The 19,430-nt window shown below is 41.1% G+C and overlaps 1 protein-coding gene across 1 annotated transcript in view; it reads right to left on the minus strand.

The window, feature by feature from the left end:
- Positions 1-225: 225 nt before the first annotated feature.
- Positions 226-19,430, minus strand: part of bicd1a (bicaudal D homolog 1a) — a 29,734-nt gene continuing 10,529 nt past the window's right edge. The window contains exons 2-8 of the mRNA XM_030790400.1: positions 13,160-13,372; positions 8,807-8,959; positions 7,980-8,453; positions 4,412-5,518; positions 3,942-4,093; positions 3,287-3,497; positions 226-273 (exon numbers count right to left, since the gene is read on the minus strand). Of these exons, the coding sequence (XP_030646260.1) occupies positions 226-273; positions 3,287-3,497; positions 3,942-4,093; positions 4,412-5,518; positions 7,980-8,453; positions 8,807-8,959; positions 13,160-13,372 (2,358 nt within the window). The remainder of the gene's footprint in view (positions 274-3,286; positions 3,498-3,941; positions 4,094-4,411; positions 5,519-7,979; positions 8,454-8,806; positions 8,960-13,159; positions 13,373-19,430) is intronic.

Genomic DNA, 19,430 nt, shown 5'->3' on the forward strand with positions numbered 1-19,430 from the left:
TATATATATGTTTGTGTCTATGTTTGCATGTATGTGTGCGTGTGCATACACACATGCAAATACATACACACATATATGCCATATATAGTGTGCACTGTGTGTATTCCTCTTTAGTTATCGACACAAAACCTTCTTGTGTATACCCAATATACTAAACAGAGTAGAGAGGAAGTCCTGCCTTGTAAGAGTCACTGTACCTGCGGCCCACAGACGCTCTCCCACGCCTTAGTTGTGGGGAGAGTGGCGGCATTGAGGCAGCAGGCTGCTGACAATCTAGGAGAGACTGATAAATTAGACAGATATACAGAGTGGTGACAGTCAGGGTTAGTTAGACACAGAGACCAAGATGGATTCATCTCTTGTAAAATGCTGAAGAGAACAACATGCATGATACAAAAACAAAAGACAAGGAAAAAGAGTATGATTTTTCTGTTTAGATATTTAAATGAATTACACAGATGGACATTATGGTTTATGGCTATGGTTAACAGTGTTAGGTACAAGAGGTTGCAAAACAGCATGAGACAGAAAGAGAGAGGACACAGGAAGAATCAAAGAAAAAAAGAGGGGGTGTATGATAATAATGTTTTATGATTGTTTAAAGCAGACTCAGCTGTACCTAGTACATCTCCAGTTGACAACACAAATAGTACATGGGTATACAGAGAGACACACAACACACCACACAAAACAGTCATCTTCTGTAAGCACAAAATGCAAACAAAAATACATACAAACATTTCAGAATTTTTTGAACCGGTAGAACTCAAGTTGAATAACTGTGAGTCTCTCGCACCTCCATACTTCAAGGGCATTTTAAAGGTTTTATAGGCAGCTACATTTTGCTTGTAGGTAAGAGACAGGGCCTTGGGCTAAATGGCATTTGACAGATCCGGTGTTGTTAACACAGGAAATAAGACAGACTGCGGTGAAGAAACACTGACACCTGCAGGAAGAAACTGGCATTATAAACACCTGCTAAAAAATTAAACTCTGAGAATTCTCATTGTGTTCCCCTGGAATTGGATAGTTGCCTATAGCACGGTATGTGAAACTACGCTTAAGGACAGAGCACTATCTGTATAAACGAAAATAAACATGTAGAAACAAAGAGTGAAGAACTGCTTCGGAATTCAGAAAATATATGCTATCAGCTATCAGGCTGATAGGATAAAGTTTAAGCATCAGTTTGAGATGGGAAACTTATTAACTGAACTTATTAATTTTCCAAGAGTAATATATGAATATACTTCTCATATATTTCCATTCTTGCAAAACAAGAACACATAGAAGGCTCACATCTTCCTGTATATCTTGAAACCCAAGTGAACCAAGTGAAACACAGAACTATTGATGTTCTTAAAGGGTCAGATAATTAGCACGATTTTGTGATGGGCCTACTAGGTAAGATTCTAAGGAACGTGTCATCAGGAGGCACACAGAAAAGGTCAGACTGGTTTCCATTCTGTTTGCCTTTCCAAAAATGCAACAGGAAGTGGTCATTGGACACAGCAAAGCGCATCATAATTCACACTTAAAAGGCATGAACGCACCACAAGCCCTAATAGTAGCTTGACTCAGCATGCAAAGCCATAGCTATTTAAAATTCAAGACACATACCTGTCTCTAAAAATGTTACCCATCTGAAATTTCGAGCACACAAAGAAACGCGTTTCTTTATAGCACAGCTTGCCTGACCTTCTGCACCACTCTGTCTACCTCTTGCTTTTACAAAACCATTTTAAATTAACCAGAAAGCTCTGACAAACACAAAAAAAAGCTCCTTAAAATCAGTGGGCCAGACAAATCAGGAAAATGCTCTAAACCACTTCACATACATGTACTAAGAGCAGTGTATTGGGTGATTATGTTGCTCAAGTTGAGACATGTGCATGTTTTATGTTCCAACAGCAATGTGAGTTTGTTATGGAGGCATTTCAGCCTCCATCAGAGGAGCTGATACAGGAACTCAGCTGGAGCTCTTGTCAAATGCTCTTTGGCCCAAGGTGTCTTCAGTTCATGCATAAAAATATGCCTTTGAATTTGTGGGGAAAAAAAAGATACATTAACATATGGTACACCCTTAAGTTTTCTTTAACTATCTTTAACAGCACATGCGTAATGTACACTGTACACATAGTACAGACTGGAATTCTGTTTTTTTAAAGATGAAGGCGATCATTTCAGCAAGTGTGGTCATATTTATTCCTATATTAAAATTTTAGTTACTACGAACAAATTGATTATTCTTGAGACCAGGAGCTGGTAATATATAGGTTTGCCTCTAGGTGGAGCCACAGCATTCAAGCATTTCATATTATGCATAAGGTTTCAGTGAACTGATCATTGATCAAGCAATCCATATGTGTGACCATCAAAATCCACAGCATGAACATTAGCTGACATGAGAATTTCAATGGAAAAAGAATCTACACATTTTAAAATAGTGTAATACATTTTGAAATCCTATTATTTCATGGAAGAAAGTTTAAATCTTTAAGTTTCTACATACATTTGCTCAGTGTGGAACCCTGTTTGCACTCTCTTTGACAGTAAAGCAAGACAAACTCCAATAAAAATACCTGCTAGGCATCATTTTTATTCATACAATCCCAAAATCCATTTCTACTCTTTGAGCCTTCTGGTCAATAGCAGAATTGGTTCCGAAAAGATAATAAAGTCACCACAGACATTCGAAGGACCGTTTCAAAGCGCATCCCTGAGAGGAGTTTCACAGTAATGCTTTAGGCACAGGAAACCAGTCTGTCCTCTTCTGCATGCCACAAACTAAGCCTCAGGGTTGGGAATTCTGGGAATAGTAGGCCAGAGAGATACATTGGTTGTGTGCAGTAGGATGCGTGGCTAAAGGGAAAGTTCAGGTCATATCATAATGGGTACGAGTTCTCGGAAAGCCTGGTGATATTTGCTGGGTCCCCAAAACAGGTGACCGATAGGGTGAGGTAGGTGCAGACTTAGGATAACGAGTGCCAGCAGGAAGTGGATGGTGACCTATTTCACCATGAATGTTGTAACAGTACTCTACACTCAATGAGTGTGGGTCTAAAACCAAGGTCTGAGTACCAAGACTCCACTGGCACTGACTTAGGAGGAAAGGCCGGGTAGAGGAGGTCCAGGAAGAGGAAGGGGTTGGGACCTCAAGTGGGGGTGAGATGTCTGTGGCAGATGACCTATTGTCTTGGAACAGGAAAGATGGGGGCTTTGTTGTCGTAACACACCCCGGTGTGGTGGGACTCAGAGGAGCTGTAAGTGGAGCTCGACAACTTACTTTGGGAGGGCTGCTCTTAATCTTGGGCACCTTTCCACCACGGCCACGGTGCGACTGCTCATGGTCAAACTCAAGGTCCTCCAGGCGCTGGGTTAGTGCTAGCTTCTGTTGGATGGCCATGCGCAGCAGGGAGTTCAGAGTCTTCTTTTCATCCTCAGCAGCAGCCAACTGCCTTTGCATCTCATCCAACTGAGTCACATACTCATCACACCTACAGAGAAACAGAGAATGAGGATAAAGAGAAGGAATAAATCCAATGCATAGTCAGTCAAAGCAAACTATTTAGTTCTTGAGCGGTGCTCTGTCTGGCACTACAGGGCCTTATCTTATATCTGGAATACACAGTCGGAATCCCGGCTGCACCGCATTTTCTCTTTGCGGCTGGGAGCCCAAGGGAAAGCAACTGCTTTTGTTCAGTCGGGTTGATGGCAATGTCACTTTGTCCCTAACTTCTCAGTCACTCACAGTATATTGTCATAGGTAGGATTAAGTGAACAATGCTATAAAACACAAAAAATACAGTGATTGTTTGATTTGCTTCTCATTTTTGGAGGATGTGTTAGCCTTGCTTATCTGACAGCTGTATGAGGGGGAGACAGAGGGGATTATGAGTAAATGAACATTCACCAACTAGACCAAGATCAATCCTACTTACCTGGTGGCGAACATGGCTCTCAGAGAAGAGAACGTGGCAGCATCCTCCTTAAGAGCTTTCAGCTCGTTCCTCAGTTTCATCATGGTCTCTGTCACCATGGACTTCTCGTTCTCATATTTACTCTTAAGGTTAGCCAGAGCAACCTCGGCAGTCTGAGGAAAAACAGTAAAACTTTGTTGAAAGATCAAGCAGAGACCTGCTACAGTAAAGTTTTGTATAAGCAACATCCAACTTCAAGGAGATGTGGTCTAATCTCAGTAATTCTGAAGGGATGTCATGTGTTTCATTACGTGTAAATGTCTAGTGCTATTCCAGCGCCATTAACAGGTTTCTGCTTCCTGTAAAATTTTATTGCTCTGCTCTTTCTCCACAATTCAGAGCAAAACCTCTGCTGATCTATTCAATTTATGCATTATTCCATTTGATGGCTAATCACTGAATCATAACAGAAAAGCATCATTAATCAGTACCTGTTTATTAGCTTTCAGGACAAGGCGTAGTGTCGCGATCTGTTCTCTCTTTGTGCTCAAAAGAGACTTGAGCTTTAGGATCTCTTCCATGCAAGCCTCCTTGTCCTTGTCCAAGATGGGTGCTAGTTCCTGTGCTGCAGCCCTCTGTCTAGAGAGCTGGAGTGAGCGGTCCACAGCCTTCTGGAGGTGTTTAATCTGGTCACGGATGATGGCATTTAAGTTGTAGATGTTCATGGGCTCCTTACGAAGGTCTCCTCCTGTATCTGGTACTGGGGAAGAGGATGGTGAGCTGCTAATCACTGGAGAGCCAGAGGGAGTCCGAGTTGGACTTTGTTGGCTCCCTGCCTCACCTTTAACCGCTTCTCCTAGAGGCTCCTTTGAGGGAGAGTCTTGGGGGCTCCTGGAGTTCTCAGATGAGTTGATGGCAGCAAGGCGACGAGCAAGACGTGGTGACAGAAGGGCGCGTGGATCCTCTGGACCTTTGAGGCTGCCACTACGTGTGACACGGCTCTGCCGGTAGTAGTCCAGCATGACGCGGTTTGGTGTCTCATTATTGCACAGGCAAACGTGGTGATAGAGTTGGGCCAGCTCCTCACTGAATGTCACCAGCTCATCTTGAGCTGCGTTTAGCATGCTGTGACTCTCGCTGGCCATGCCAGACACACTCCGCAACTCGGACTCCAGACTGCTGACTCTTTCACGGGCCTCACGGCAGGTGCGCTCCAAACTTGTTACCTGTTCAGTAAGTGCATGAAGCTTTCCCTCACTGTGGCTACGCTCCTCTGACTGACTCTCCACAGACTGATTGTACTTCTCTTTCAGGGCCTTGAGCTCTGCCTTCAGGTCAATGACCTCAGTCACAGCCACCTTATACTTACATTCTAGGATCTCAATCCCATTTATTTCCATCTCAGACAAGGAGTCATTACCCTTCTCCGTCTCCTCTGCATCCAATTCCTTGTCGCTATGGAGGCGCTTCATGGCATTAACACGCTCAGTGAGGCGGTGCACACGCTTGTGCTGCTCAGTCAGTGCACCTTGTGTATGCTGCAGTTGTGTCTGAGATTCCTGCAGGTTAGTTAACAGGGCCGCCTTCTCACGTTCCACCTAGTGGACAGGAGGACACACAGCAGGGTAAGCACTCAGTGTAATGTTAATGTTATTGCTTTGGTTTCACAGTGTGATTTATGTACCCCTCTGAAAATTGAAATGTGTTGTTTTCTTTCAGAATTTCATTGACCTTTTAAATGGCATACCGGGGGAAACTGACTTGGCAAGATCTGACAAATAAATTGATGTGTCAAGTGTATGACCTAAAATGTTACTGCCAGAGGACAATGACGGAACACAGTTGAGCTAATGCACTGATAGTTGACATAAAGACAAGTGATAGTGTGGGATTATATTGCTACAGCTTTCCTCTCACAAATTAAGTTCTGCCTTTTATGCCTTTAATTGAGCTTAAGTGCTGTTGAATTGCTTTTTGTTCAGTCATTGTATTTGAGCAGTCAGCCATCTTAAACGCTTGGCGCTGAGATAGTGAAACCCCATCGATTCTCAACTGGAGGAGGAGGTGGGTGCACAGATGAAAGAAATATGTAACGACATGCACAACCTTCCCAGTGGTCGAAGACTTTTGAGGAAACAATGTGTACCAGTATATATGTGTCTTTGTATGTCTGCATGTCTGAAAGAGAGGGAAAGGAGCTCTTGCCATTGGAATTTTCTAGGTCTGTAGACCAATAAGAAGTGTGTGGGCTGTCACTGTATTCTCATTCTGAATTCCAGTGTGACACATATTGGTTGAGTTTCCCTGCACTAGTCATTATACCAAAGCACACCCTTTCACTACCAAACTCTTTCAAATTGTCTCTCATACAGCAGTTACAGTTAAGCAGCAATAGCAATTACAAGTCATCTCATGGTCGCAACTTCGAAAGATCAGTTTTTAAAACAGAAAACACCTATTCATTTTTTATACCTGTGTTATGCCAGCAGACAATAAGATAGATGGCTGTTATGTGATTATTATGTATTATATATATAGTATATGTTATCATACTATCTGTTAGTGGCAGTTACCTCAAAAGTCACATTGTTAGATTCAGCTGAGGAGATACAGGGAATGAGAGAATGTCAACTGATACATATCATAGTATTGATCTGTTTACAACATGTATATGTGAATAATGTGAGGTTTCTTTGAAGCCATGTCTCACATGCATTGTAAAATAATGCCATGACAAATCTGTGGTCACTGCCACATAACGGGTCTGTAGTCAAAGCTATGTTATTCATTTCAAGACAGATTACATATCAAGAATTTATTTGATATAACTCACACTATCAAATTATGATGGTACAAGATAATATATACCCAATTTCCACAAAAATATAGTCACACTTCTCTGTATCCACATGATTTGGGTGTGTATGTGTCCGGAATATAAATGTCCACTTGGTTGTGGTCACAGCTAACTCAAGTCTTTCTCTCCTAGATTATGATAATACATTAAGAAACCAGTGGTCCATATGATGACATGCCTTTATATGAACTTACAGCATAAAATGCACGGTGACTTTGGCAATTTAATCATATTACTTTCTTTACAATTCCTTGAATGACTGCAACACTGACATGCAGCCTGCTTCTGTCTGAGCTGATGCTCTGTGTGTCTCTGAGTAGTCACAGGCAGAATTTCTATTCCTGTCCCCTGTCTCTCGGTGAAAACGCTTGTGGCATATACACACACACAGACACAGACAATGACTATAAAACACTTACATACATGCAAGCGCACATGCGCATGGATGTACACACACACACACACACACACACAAACAGAAAGAAAGAGAGGGAGTCCTCACTGCCTCTCTGTGTCCTGTTTTTCACTGGAGCTGCTACAACATGCTGGTTAATCTCTCTAATCGTGTTGACAGGCTTCCCGAATGATGAACAATGACCAACATTCGTTCAGCATGTACTAGCATCAACACTGATTCACGGCTAATTGATAATAATCATGATGAATCAATACTGCATGAGGGATAAAATGCTCACAATGTTTATTCTCTGGAAGGTGACTTAGAGTGATCTAATGCTTTGTTGTGAGATTACTAGGACAGACTCCAGTAGCTGTAATGGAAGGAAGCTCTGCTTAGGAACAGGCTCAATTGAGCTCAGTTGTTGACTGGAGGACTAGCATGATATAAGCCTCTGTTTCCAAACAAAGCTCGTTGCTCATTTGGGTCAATAACTGCCTGTTACTCTACTTGGTATGTAAACAGCTAGCTTTCTCTGCCTGAGTACACTTCACACCTCTGATGTATCTTTGAGTAATTGACTCACAAATGAGTAGTAAAACTCAGGAGATTATGACTTCACTTGAAAATATACAGAATACTAAAATAGTAACTACAATCAGGGTATGCACTAATACTGTTAAGTAACTGACCATCATATGACTTGTTTATTGATTCTTATTTGCTCAAAGTCCACTCACAAACATCTGTTCATATAAAAGAGAAAGACTTTTTCAGAGCATGATCTCATGACCCTGTAACTAACCTGTAGCAGTTGCTGTTTCAGTTTCTGGATCTCAGACAGGTTGAGCTCGCTGAATAGGTCAGAGACTGGATGTAGCGCCTCGCCCTTCCTTCCCGGAGGTCGATGATACTCTCCATTCATCTTTGCCCCGTGCATATGTCCATTGCACCGGTTACTGTCCTCATTAATGGGGCTGCTCCCAGAGGTGGCAGTGCCATTGGTGCTGGGCTCCTCTGGGAACTTGAGCCCTTCTACGGCAGAGAGCGTCAGGTGAGTGCTGGCTCCATAGACACTGTCACTTAGGCTGAGGTGATGGGCCAGCTCTTTACGCAAACTGTTCTTTTGCTCGCGTTCACTCTTTAGTGCATCCAGAGCCTCCTCCAACTGGCCTTCTGAGATTTCCTTCAAACGTAATGCGTCTTCTAACTGGCTGTTCAGCAACACTGTCTCTTCTTCTAGCACCTTGATCTCATGTTTCAGACCCTCATACTCCACCTGTAGAATGGGTGCAATTGATAATAAGGGGGGGGGGGGGGGTGTTAAACATCAGGCTGGGTTGTGTTTGACCGCACTCTTTTAATAGTGGGGTCTTGTAAAATGCATCAAGAGGGACTAAGGTTGCAGTTAAGTTTGACAGTGACAAGATGACTTGTGCATAGAAACTGTTACAGAGTACCATTAAGGAAATAGCTCATAGCAATAAGTTTGTGATGTATTTGGTCTTTGTGTTAATACCTTGTACTGAAAGGGTGGTTATCAGTGGCTATAAGACTACTTTCTCCATATTGATGTCTGTGTGTGTATGTGTGTGTGTGTGTGTGTGTGTGTGTGTTTGTGTCTGGGTGTACCTGATTTTGTTTGAGAGTGGACACAAGTTTCTGCAGGGTGATGTTTTCCTCTTCCAGCTCAGTGTAGTCTTGCAACGTTCTGGCTTCTCTGAATTTATACTCCTTTATTTCCTCTCTCATCCTGCTTCTCTGTTGCTCCAAAATTTCATTACTCTGCCAAAGAGAAAATGGTCGGTTATTTAAGTGTGATAATATATTTAGAACAGCAATAATAGAATAATATGATATGATATTTACCCTTTGCATGCATGAGCCAAGTTCTGTCTTATTCAAGAGTGGCATTATGTGGAGCTTCACAACAAAATGCATCTGCGACAATAAACATACTTTCATACTGAAACCCCAGTTGTGTCTTTATATCGCCCATAACGGGATGCAAACAAGCCTGTGTGTGTGTGTGTGTGTGTGTGTGTGTGTGTGTGTGTGTGCGTGTGTGTGTAGTAATAAAACGTATCAAGCAATAATCACAATGTAAAGATGGGATTTTCAGGATTCATTAGGCCACAGCAAATCATTGGCTTGTGGGTTAGTGTGTGTGTGTGTGTGTGTGCGTGTGTGTGTTTGTGTGTATCCTACTAGTGTCCATGCTTCAGTGCACAGAGATTCTGGGCAACAAATTGCTTTTCATGGGAGGAAACTCTGGAGTCAGCAGTCTTTCTCTGCATTGCTCAGTCTTTGAGGAAGACAGAAGAACAAAGAAAGCTCCAAATTCTGAGGAAAAAGTTGCGGTGAAAAAGATAGATGGGCGTGACATAATCTAGCGTTGTCAAGACAGATCATAAATCTGTATAAATGACCATTGAGGAACAAGGCAGAAAGATGAAAATCCTCCCAATTTACTGGATTCATCACTTCAGTACAGAAGAAGAACATTACTTCAGTATACAGATATTGAACTGATACTGATAGGTCCTCTAAAACAGTCTATATAAAATATTCCCAAGAACAGTGGGGGAGGGGACCTGGGGAAGGCAAGTAACTATAAAAGGTCTATGCTTGTAGTCAGCCCTGAATGCCACACGTCCTCGTTGCATTTTCTGAAAGTAATTAATCAAATGAATTAACACATTATACCTAGCCACACCGTTGTTCACTATGCGATGTTATACTATCATTCTTTTCTGCACTTATTTTTTCAGATATTTTGACAATAGGTAGTCAACAGCCAAACTCTCACAGAATCACCTTAGTATTTTCTTTTAGCAGTTTGCTTTAGCTTTGTTCTCTGGTGCACTCTGTGCTGAGTGAAGGTGCTGACTGGCTGCAGGACCTCAGATCTCTGAAAGGGGAACAGTGAGTGTGTACAGCAGCAGAAGTGCTGATACAATCTCCCACCCCAGCCTTGGGAAGGGTATCCAGCCAGTCCCTCTGCAACGAAAGACGTTCATTAGGCTGGGGAAGAGAACCCCCCTCTACACCACTTTATGCTGTATCTCACCTCAGCATCAGCAGGACTGAGGCACTCTACTAAGCTTTAGGCTCCGCAGCCATTTTATGTCTTCCATATGCTTATTCAACGACAAAGGGTTGGTGATCATCTTGGTTCAGATGATTGAGTTGCTGTTAATGCTCGAGTTTACCACAGATCCGATGACACTGAATTTTCCTGTTTTCAATAAGATATGTTTAAGACCACAAACACTTAATAAAATGACTTGCAATTACCTCCTCTTTACACTGGCAAACCTGAAAACGATATAAAGAGATATGGCAGACAACAAAAAGTGTAGACTTGGACTACCTACAAAATATTTGTTTTGGGTTTGAGTCTGGGTATGTCTGGTAAGTGTCTACCTCATAAAAGACAAACTACCGAGTACAAATCTCATCTTTGTCGCAGTAAAACTTGAGTAAAACTTCCATTGTTTTCTCTACCTGAGAAATTGAGTGATGAAGCATTGTGGTCGTGCTCTCAATTCTGGGCTGAACTTTTTGAAAAGTTTGTGGGTTTAAGTGCCACCAGGGCTTTACACAGAGCTTTAGTTTCAAGCAAAAAAAAAGAAAAAAATAATCATAAAAATCCTGTTTAATGGATCCAGATGATTAATGCCCTGAAAGCCACATTGGTATAAGGCAATAAACTATAAATAATGCAGGTCGGCACTTCACCATGGAGTCATTCCACAAGAGCAGGCCCGCAGGTTCTGTGGTTTTGTTGGCCTTAACAAGAGCTGACCTTCTGAGAATATTTTAGGAGTCTAGCAGATTAATCTATTACATTAATGCAGAGAAAAAATGGCACGAGCAATCAATATTGTCAAGCTGATCATGACATTTCTACGTCATTTTACAAAGAAACAGGTTCTAGTATCATGGCTTGTTGGCTTAAGACCCATATGGTAAACAAGTGATCATGTGTCTGAATCCAAAAAGTGTTGCTTTATTGTAGCAAAACATGAAAACAACATATCTGTCCTGTCTCATTTTCTATGTGATAGATAGGGTAATATAGCTCTATATTACCGTATACCATAAAACTACTGTGCAGGCTTTTTCAAAGACTCAGACAAATTAATCACCTTAAAGGTGCAGTTTACAAGGACACACAAAGCCAAAATGGTATCTGGCTAAGGAACCATTTCACATTTCCTATAAGATGAGAGTACAGCAGTCTGTTTTGCTGTACACAGTACCACAGTTCTCCCAGAGGATGTGTTGTCTCATTGCATATTCACTGCACTGCCGGTCAGTATAGATAAGCAAAGCATGAAGTCCAGAGGATTACCAACCAATTATCTCACACTGCAGCTCTATTGTAGTACTGGTAATCAGGGGCTTCAGTCAAACTAGGGTCAGGGGCAGTGCAGCATGTAGTACTGGAACACACCCAATATAGAACAGGGGCCAGTTACTCCAAATACAGCACTACCAAACATACCTCTCTCACTCTGAGAACACCAAGCAACACATCTCAACAGTAGCTTGTCAACTTTACAAAAAGCACTTGTCCCAACACAAGTACATACCGAAACACAAATGAGTGTTTTGATTAATTAGACATTAAGAAATATGCCTTGGTTATGAAAAAATACACTTTGCTACAGGTCTGTAAACCAAGTAAAATAAATGTCCGCTTTTAAATTCTGTGAGTTTCATACAACTACTTACAATCTACTTCTAGTAATGTCCTTTTTTGAAAAAAGCAGCTTTTAAGATCTAGTCTTTAAAAACTAGGAAAATCTAGGCATTTTGTGTGGGAGTATGTCTTACTCGTATGAGCGACATTTGAACTACGATACAGTGAAAACATCAGAAGAATGTCCTTATTATCTTGCTAACTAGCTGCCTTGAAGTAAGATCACATTCAGTTCCATACTATCTGTGGATTAATTGATGTAAAGACTTCAAAAAATATGAAAATTTCATTATGCTCTGTATTTTTGGCCAAAATAAACTGAATAAAAAATGTAATCCTCAAGTGACCATCTCCCACCATCTGAAGAGATATTACTTATTCCTTGTTTTCAGAGCAGAGATCCGCTCAGATAAAATACTATGTGATTTGATGAGAAGCAGTTAGAAGCAAAATGAAATCTCTTGTGCGGCTGAAGCAGCTGTCAGACTAATTAAAATATGTCTCTTCCAGATGAATCACTGCCACATAGACTGAGAAGACTCGCGCATTTTAATAGGCTACAATGCAGTAAAGCACCTGTCACATCACATGAGCGCAAAGGCAGTGGATATATACATATGCCTTAAAAGACCTATGTTGTATAATCTTTGGCACACAGAAATACCGTGTATATATAAATAAATGTCATGTGTTGTTTAAAAAAACTGTTTCCTCAATTTAAATTCCAACCCTCAGACAGGTATGTGACCTGGATCTACAATCTTTGGTGACGTTTTCTGTCTCACAGGGTGTTAATGGCACTGAGCGTGTGCAGTGGTGTCTTTATGCCGACCTCAGGGCATTTCTCTTATTACACAGCTTAGGCCCGGATTTGCCATTCACAATAGGGCCACGGCGACAGACTCTGACACTGGCGCTACCCCCTGCCTCTGATGACTGCTGACACACACACACACACACACACACATGCTCACTCACTCACACACACACACAAACACAAAGACACACACAGACACACACACATACTCCTACATACATACATACAAATAAACCAAGCATTCTAGGAACTAGGAACAATGTAAACCATCAACCCCAGAATTCAATAAATCTTACTATGCACACACTGAATCATTATGCATCGGTTACTAACATATCACAAAGTTTAGTTAAAAAGAACACACTGTAAAGTTTCATTTCAGTTTTAAGAGGTTGTAATAAGAGGTTGTAATATCTGCCGTACAGGTATTAGTGTGAATCCGTTTTTTGAGGTAAATTACCTCTTTGAGCTCCTGCACCAGGGCGCCAAGGCGCTCACTCTCAGCCTGGGCGTTGGAGGCCACGGACCGGCTGAGTTTGAGCTCTGTCTGGAGCTCCAGCAGGCGGCCCATGTAGTAGGCCTCCTTCGAAGCAGACTCCTGCAGCAGCGTCTCCTCATTGGTCTCACCATCCTCTGCTACCTTGCGCTGGTTAGAATATGCCTGCCCAAATGCCTAGGGACGAGAGAGAAGAGAGAGAGAGAGAGAGAGAGCAGGAAAGAGGGGGAGAGAGGTATCAATCTTGAGAACATGGACACTTTGTGATTGGACTGCATGGTCTTGTAAATTGTGAATATATGAAAAAAGTCAAATAAACAGGAAACGTGACACATAACATGAAAAGTTTCCAATTTTACCCACCGCTAACTCTAACCTTAATCATTTTAAAAATCTCTAACAACCTTGTCCATGGCATCCTGTAAAAACATAAAATCATGAGATCCCATTGATTTATTAGAATAAAAATGGCAAAACACAAATTTTCACAGGTTGGGAAAAGTAATCGATAACATGCTTTATCGTGAGCACTATCTTTCCTAGAAGTACCCTCTCTGTTTGTGGAACCACGATTTGATTGTTATATTTTTACACCTGCTAAGGGCTTTATTAAAATCTTCACTAATTTGAAACTTTGCTTTGAAACCTGGACATTTCCAACATCTGACAATGAAGTAGGCAAATACGCACAACGACATACTTTTAAGAGCAATTAGGACTTAAAAAAAAAAAAAAAACATGTCTGAGACACACCAAATTCCTCTCTCCATCAGCTCTGAAGACATCCTGGGCCATTAATGATGCTCCTCAGAGATGGAAAGGTGTCATGTGCATTTCTCATCAGCAGCAAGGCACCGTTTTGCACCTCAAGGTAAATGTGATAATATTTCACCTGCTCGTTCTGATCAATAGAAACAGTGTTCCAATTCTCCTGACACAGGTTTTCACATAGCGCAGTTCCGGCGTGTCATGACAAAAGTGTCCTGCCTTGATTAGAAGATCACAGCACTGATAAACAGGAAGAGGCAGAGTGCCAGGGTACCTGGGACTGGGTGGCTAACTCTGAGGTGCCACATGTGTCCTGTCAAAACAAAGTTTGTGGCTACAAGCAGACAAAAAGAACACGTATGTGTACTCTGTGCGACGCAACTTCAACCTATTGTGATTAGACAGCTTTGATGTTGGTATGGAGCCAGACATTACACGAAGAACTTCGCTAAACAGCTTTTATCAACGTAACAAGTGCACTCATGTGATGTCAAATTAACAGCCCAAATGGGGTACTTTTTAAACCAATAAATCACTAAATGGATCAATTATATCCCACAAAAAGAATCAATACTTAACTGTTGTGCTTGCTTCCAAATGGCAAAGATGACCACAAGAAATCCGTCCCACTAACAGAAGCGTCCAAATAGAGGCTCATTTCTCTGCACATCTTTTCCATGTGCTGTATTTATCCATTCACACACAGAATGGTGCGGTGGCACTTTCAATAACTCAATGAATAATTTACATTAGGGATCATAACCTAATGGTGCAGCGATAAGAATCTGTCAGTGATGCAGGACTTCGGCACATCAGAAGCTATTACGTGCTGTCAAAGGCTAGGATGGGTATCTGGATAAGCTTCCCATCAAAAGGAAAAAAATCAATAAGGACTTAACTCAAAGAAAATTGAGAAAAATATGTCATTAAGATCAGAAGTCATTGTGAGGGGCTTGTATCTGCAAGTATACCAGTAATACGTGGCTTGTCCCAGAATGCTGCCATGAGAGGTTAACAGAGCCTGATCTGAGTACATCCGAATACATACCGTGCTTATGTACAAAATCATGGACCAAGGAGAGGCAGCCAAACACAAATGATGTAATGTATTCCTTTTTAATTCAAACTCACATATATTATCATACCATATATTACTGGCTGGAGTTCTACCTTTTGAATCCAAAGAGATGACTGAATACCAAAAGGAAAGTTCTCATGTTTCTCTAACCTTCATTAGTAATGGACTACCACTCTAGACCCAGAGGAACCCATTAAAGAGATGAGTTTCCTCACACACACTCTCCAAAAAACACTCTAACACAACAATGCATTATTTATAAGGTAAAGAGTGGAATATTATTTGGGATAGCATACCATTGATGAACTGCATTTCTCTCTGCTGTTTTTTTATTAGTTTTAACTACTTGTTTATTTACAACTAAAGGTACAGAATACACAGTGTGCGGCAGGAGTAGGTTAATTAATGGGTAATTTATTGTGGGTAGTGGTTCTACAAACAGTTCAAATCAAATGTGACTACCATCACACTATCCTCCTGCACAAATGAATATCTTGTAGAAATGTTGTGCTAGTTTACTGATCAAAGTTTAAAGTCTGTTTACTTGGATTTTGTTTTATTTCTACATTCTGAGGGAGTGAGAGAGAGAGAAAGCGAGAGAGAGGAGAGAGAGAGAGAGAGAGAGAGAGAGAGAGAAATGTGTGTATACGATGTATCCTTTATGTCATTTGTTTGACAAAAATGATGGAGATAGGGAGGAGATAGAGGGAGACAAACAGACAAACAGAGAGACAGAGAGGTAGAGACCAGGAGGATATACCCGCAAGCAAATAGCCCTTCATGTATTTGCATGATCTGCTTATCTGTGTTTACACAGGTGTGTGAAACAAGTGACACTCCTACAGACAGTGAGGCAGCTGGGCGTCTGGTTAACCTTGATCATCTATTGGTTGGCTTTAGCTGATCATCAGGTTGTTGTAAGGAACGAGGTAATGCATCAGTTCACACACCAATGACATCACGATAGCATCATTTCATACTACTACCTGTATATTAGTCACTGGTCTTGTGTGCTTAAGAGTGAACAGCAGACTTCTGAAGCCTGTTAATTGTTCAATGAGGCATAATCATCACAATATGATGTTCCATGGTCTCAGGGGACTAGTCTGATCTGCCAAAGGGTTTTACACACAACAGGGCAAAAAGATACTCTGATGTCTTATAGTTTCTACAACATATTTCTCACAAATGACATTGACTAAAACCATGTCAAATCAATGTCTGGAGGTTTTAGATCTCTCACACTATATAGCCTACAACTACACTCATGACTAAATATATAGTTCAACAAATGACAGACGAGATATAAGAAAAAGAGATGGTAACCTTTTCTGAGCCACTGAAAACAAGGAACCACACAAAATGAGTAACTGGTTTATTAATTCAGATTTAATGGTGTTAGTCATTTTCCCCTATTCAAGTCTGATTAAATTTAGATACTATTGATTTACAAACCCTATTGTCAAGGCAAAATCATTCAAACAGCCAAGGGACTCCCTGAAAGCAAGGAGTCAAGCCAGACACAAAAACCCATCCCCTGACGCTGACAGATTTCCTTTATTCCTTCTTTTTGGTTTTCGCACCCCAGGAAAACACAGCCTGATTCCGTGGGTGACTTTGGTGAAAGGCAAACACATACAAAAGCGTTGATTAATCCCGTGCCAGCATGAATAAGCCTTCATTGTTAACACGCATGAGAGCTTGTCCATATTCCTGCTGCTAGCAAAGGGCTCTCTGCCTCCCAGCTGGGTCCTGGGTGTCTGTCTCACTGAGACACCCGCTCACATCTCCATAAAGACTGCGTTTGAAGAACGCCGGCCTGTGGAAATGAGGATTTTGGACGCATAATGTGAAGGGCAGATGGTTTTGCAAAGGCAGTATGGGTCCTCAAAACCCACTTTCTCCATCTGGTTCCTGTTATTCAAGGCAGGCATGCCACTGTGACGCATGCACACACATACACAGCACAACATATTTCCATCAGTAGGCATGACTGGGTTTTGTGACACAATTAGAAATGTTGTACTGCTGTGCTTTTAGGATGTGCAAAAGTCATTCAATGAGGACGAAGAAAATGTAGAGAAATAACTGAGGCATTAAAGAGGATCTTTTGAATTCAAGGATCTTTAAACACACATAAACATCAAAATGTCATACAGACCACACTATATGTAACAGGCAAATTATATATCATTAACAACAAATCAATAACAACAAAACAGGCCCTGCGATGGACTGGCAACCTGTCCAGGGTGTTTCAACGCCTTTCACCCAGTGAACACTGGGATAGACTCCAGCACCCTCCACAAGACCTGGATAAATTGTATTTCCTGTAAGAATAATTTCATATTGGGAGCTGGTCTTCATTTCCATATTACAGTTTCTGTCATCTATATACAGTTAGCAAGAGACAAAGAAAGGGATTGCACTGCAGTCATACATTGCAACATCTATAGAAAACAAACATATATAGATGTGATATACACAGGCGGCTGTAACTCAGCCACTATGCATCAGCGCAACTAAGTCACTCATACAATCCAGTATCCAGTATAATTTTATACATTGAAAAACTGATTATTAGCTTTCTAGCCTCGGGCAGACCAGCTATCTGAGGTGTGCATGACACTCAATCAGTCCAGCTATGAATGCCTAGCCTGCAGGCAAGGGAACCCAGACAAGCTGGGACTCAGATAATTCAAGCAAGATTCATCATGATGTACTGTAGATAAGATGCACCTATTCAGTATCTGTCTGTGATCTCTGGAACAGAATAGCGTGATGTCTAGCCTATCCTGTTTGATCGAAAAATGCTAGGTTGTCTGCAACAAACCTTCCGTTTTAATGACATGCTTTGCTTAATTGCAGTTGTTGAACCCGTGTTACTGCATTGTCCCTACTTCTACTGCATTGTCCCTACCACTTGCTATCATTAATAGTAACCTGACAAAAACAGCCAAGATTATAATTTGTCAGTGATGTGAGAACAGCTGCGCTGATGTGAGAGAGTCTAGTGAGGATTCATGGGCAATCTCACATTCATTTTCCAAGCCGAGACTAACAGCAGGTCAGCAGTGACTGTCACACCAAGTGACACAACAACTCATAAAGCCATATACCATTAGGCTTTGATATGTTACTGAAAACGACCCTGGGCATGCACATGAAATCTCTAAACTCATTCTTAGGCTACAGTGACCAAAATGTCCTTAAATTAAGGACAATAAATTAAGGGAAATGCCAGATAGGTAGCAAAAAGGTAAGACAAAAGTCCAGTACAGATTTAGTGATTTTTTTAACAATAAACTAAAGGTTTAGAACAGCTGACCTCTGTAATTATTTTAACCCCATTTCCCTATTTTGGTCATAAATGAAAGAGCACCAGAAAATATTAAACTCTTTAATGACACCCAGAGTGACCCTGATTACATCCCATCATTCATCATGTAATCTTGGTCAGATGGGAACAGTGAATCCACTCTCACTGTAGGTATAATCACTGGTCTCTTTAAATCTCTTTAATGTTCATTACATAATGTAGTATGCAAGTTGGGTGATCTGTGAAACTAAGGTCAGATGGAACCATTCAAGTCGAAGTTTATTCATTCATGTCTAAATAAAACATCTGCAGAAAGGAATTACTTGACTGCGAAATTTGTAAGCAGTATTTGAAAGGCAGAAAAAAATGGTAGTTCCAATACAAAGACTGAAGTTAAATGAAGTGGAGTGATTTTGCCCTCAGTTCAGGGCTGTTGTGATGAAGTGTTTTGTGTATTCTGTGCACATCTTCAGTACCATGGAGAGTGCCAGTCTTCAGAGGAGCTAACAGCCGTGACAGCTGTTGTGTGATTGTATATATATATATGTGTGTGTGTGTGTGTGTGTGTGTGTTTAAGTTTACCTAAAAGTGTCATGAACCAATCACAAGAAAACTTCATAAAAAATGTCACCAATCCAACTGATTTAACTTAACATTAAAATACTTACATACCTTCATTCAGACAAGGCAATGACTTTTCATGGTTTTTAGTAAAAGGTGAGATTTTACTGTCTATTTCTGGTCCTGGACTATGCATAAGCGTAACACCTGCATTTAGCCAACTCACTGTTCAGTCTTCCTCAGTCTGCCCACACTCTGCCTCTCCACATAATTACTATCACCTGTTGTTCACTTATTCTGCTCTGCATCAGTGGGACTCACTTTCACTCACCTCTTTGGGAGGTTTTGAGTGTTGGTGCCATTATCAAGCCTTATTTTAAATAAAACTCTTTGTTTAAATTCTCCGTATGACCTTTCCTTTGTTTCTTGTATTACAACTCCTGGTTGATGTTTCTGACATTACGGTGATTGCCCTGTTTCTGAATCTACAGTTATGAAAGTCCAGCCTG

This window comes from Chanos chanos, chromosome 13, assembly GCF_902362185.1.
Source record: "Chanos chanos chromosome 13, fChaCha1.1, whole genome shotgun sequence".
NCBI lineage: Eukaryota > Metazoa > Chordata > Actinopteri > Gonorynchiformes > Chanidae > Chanos > Chanos chanos.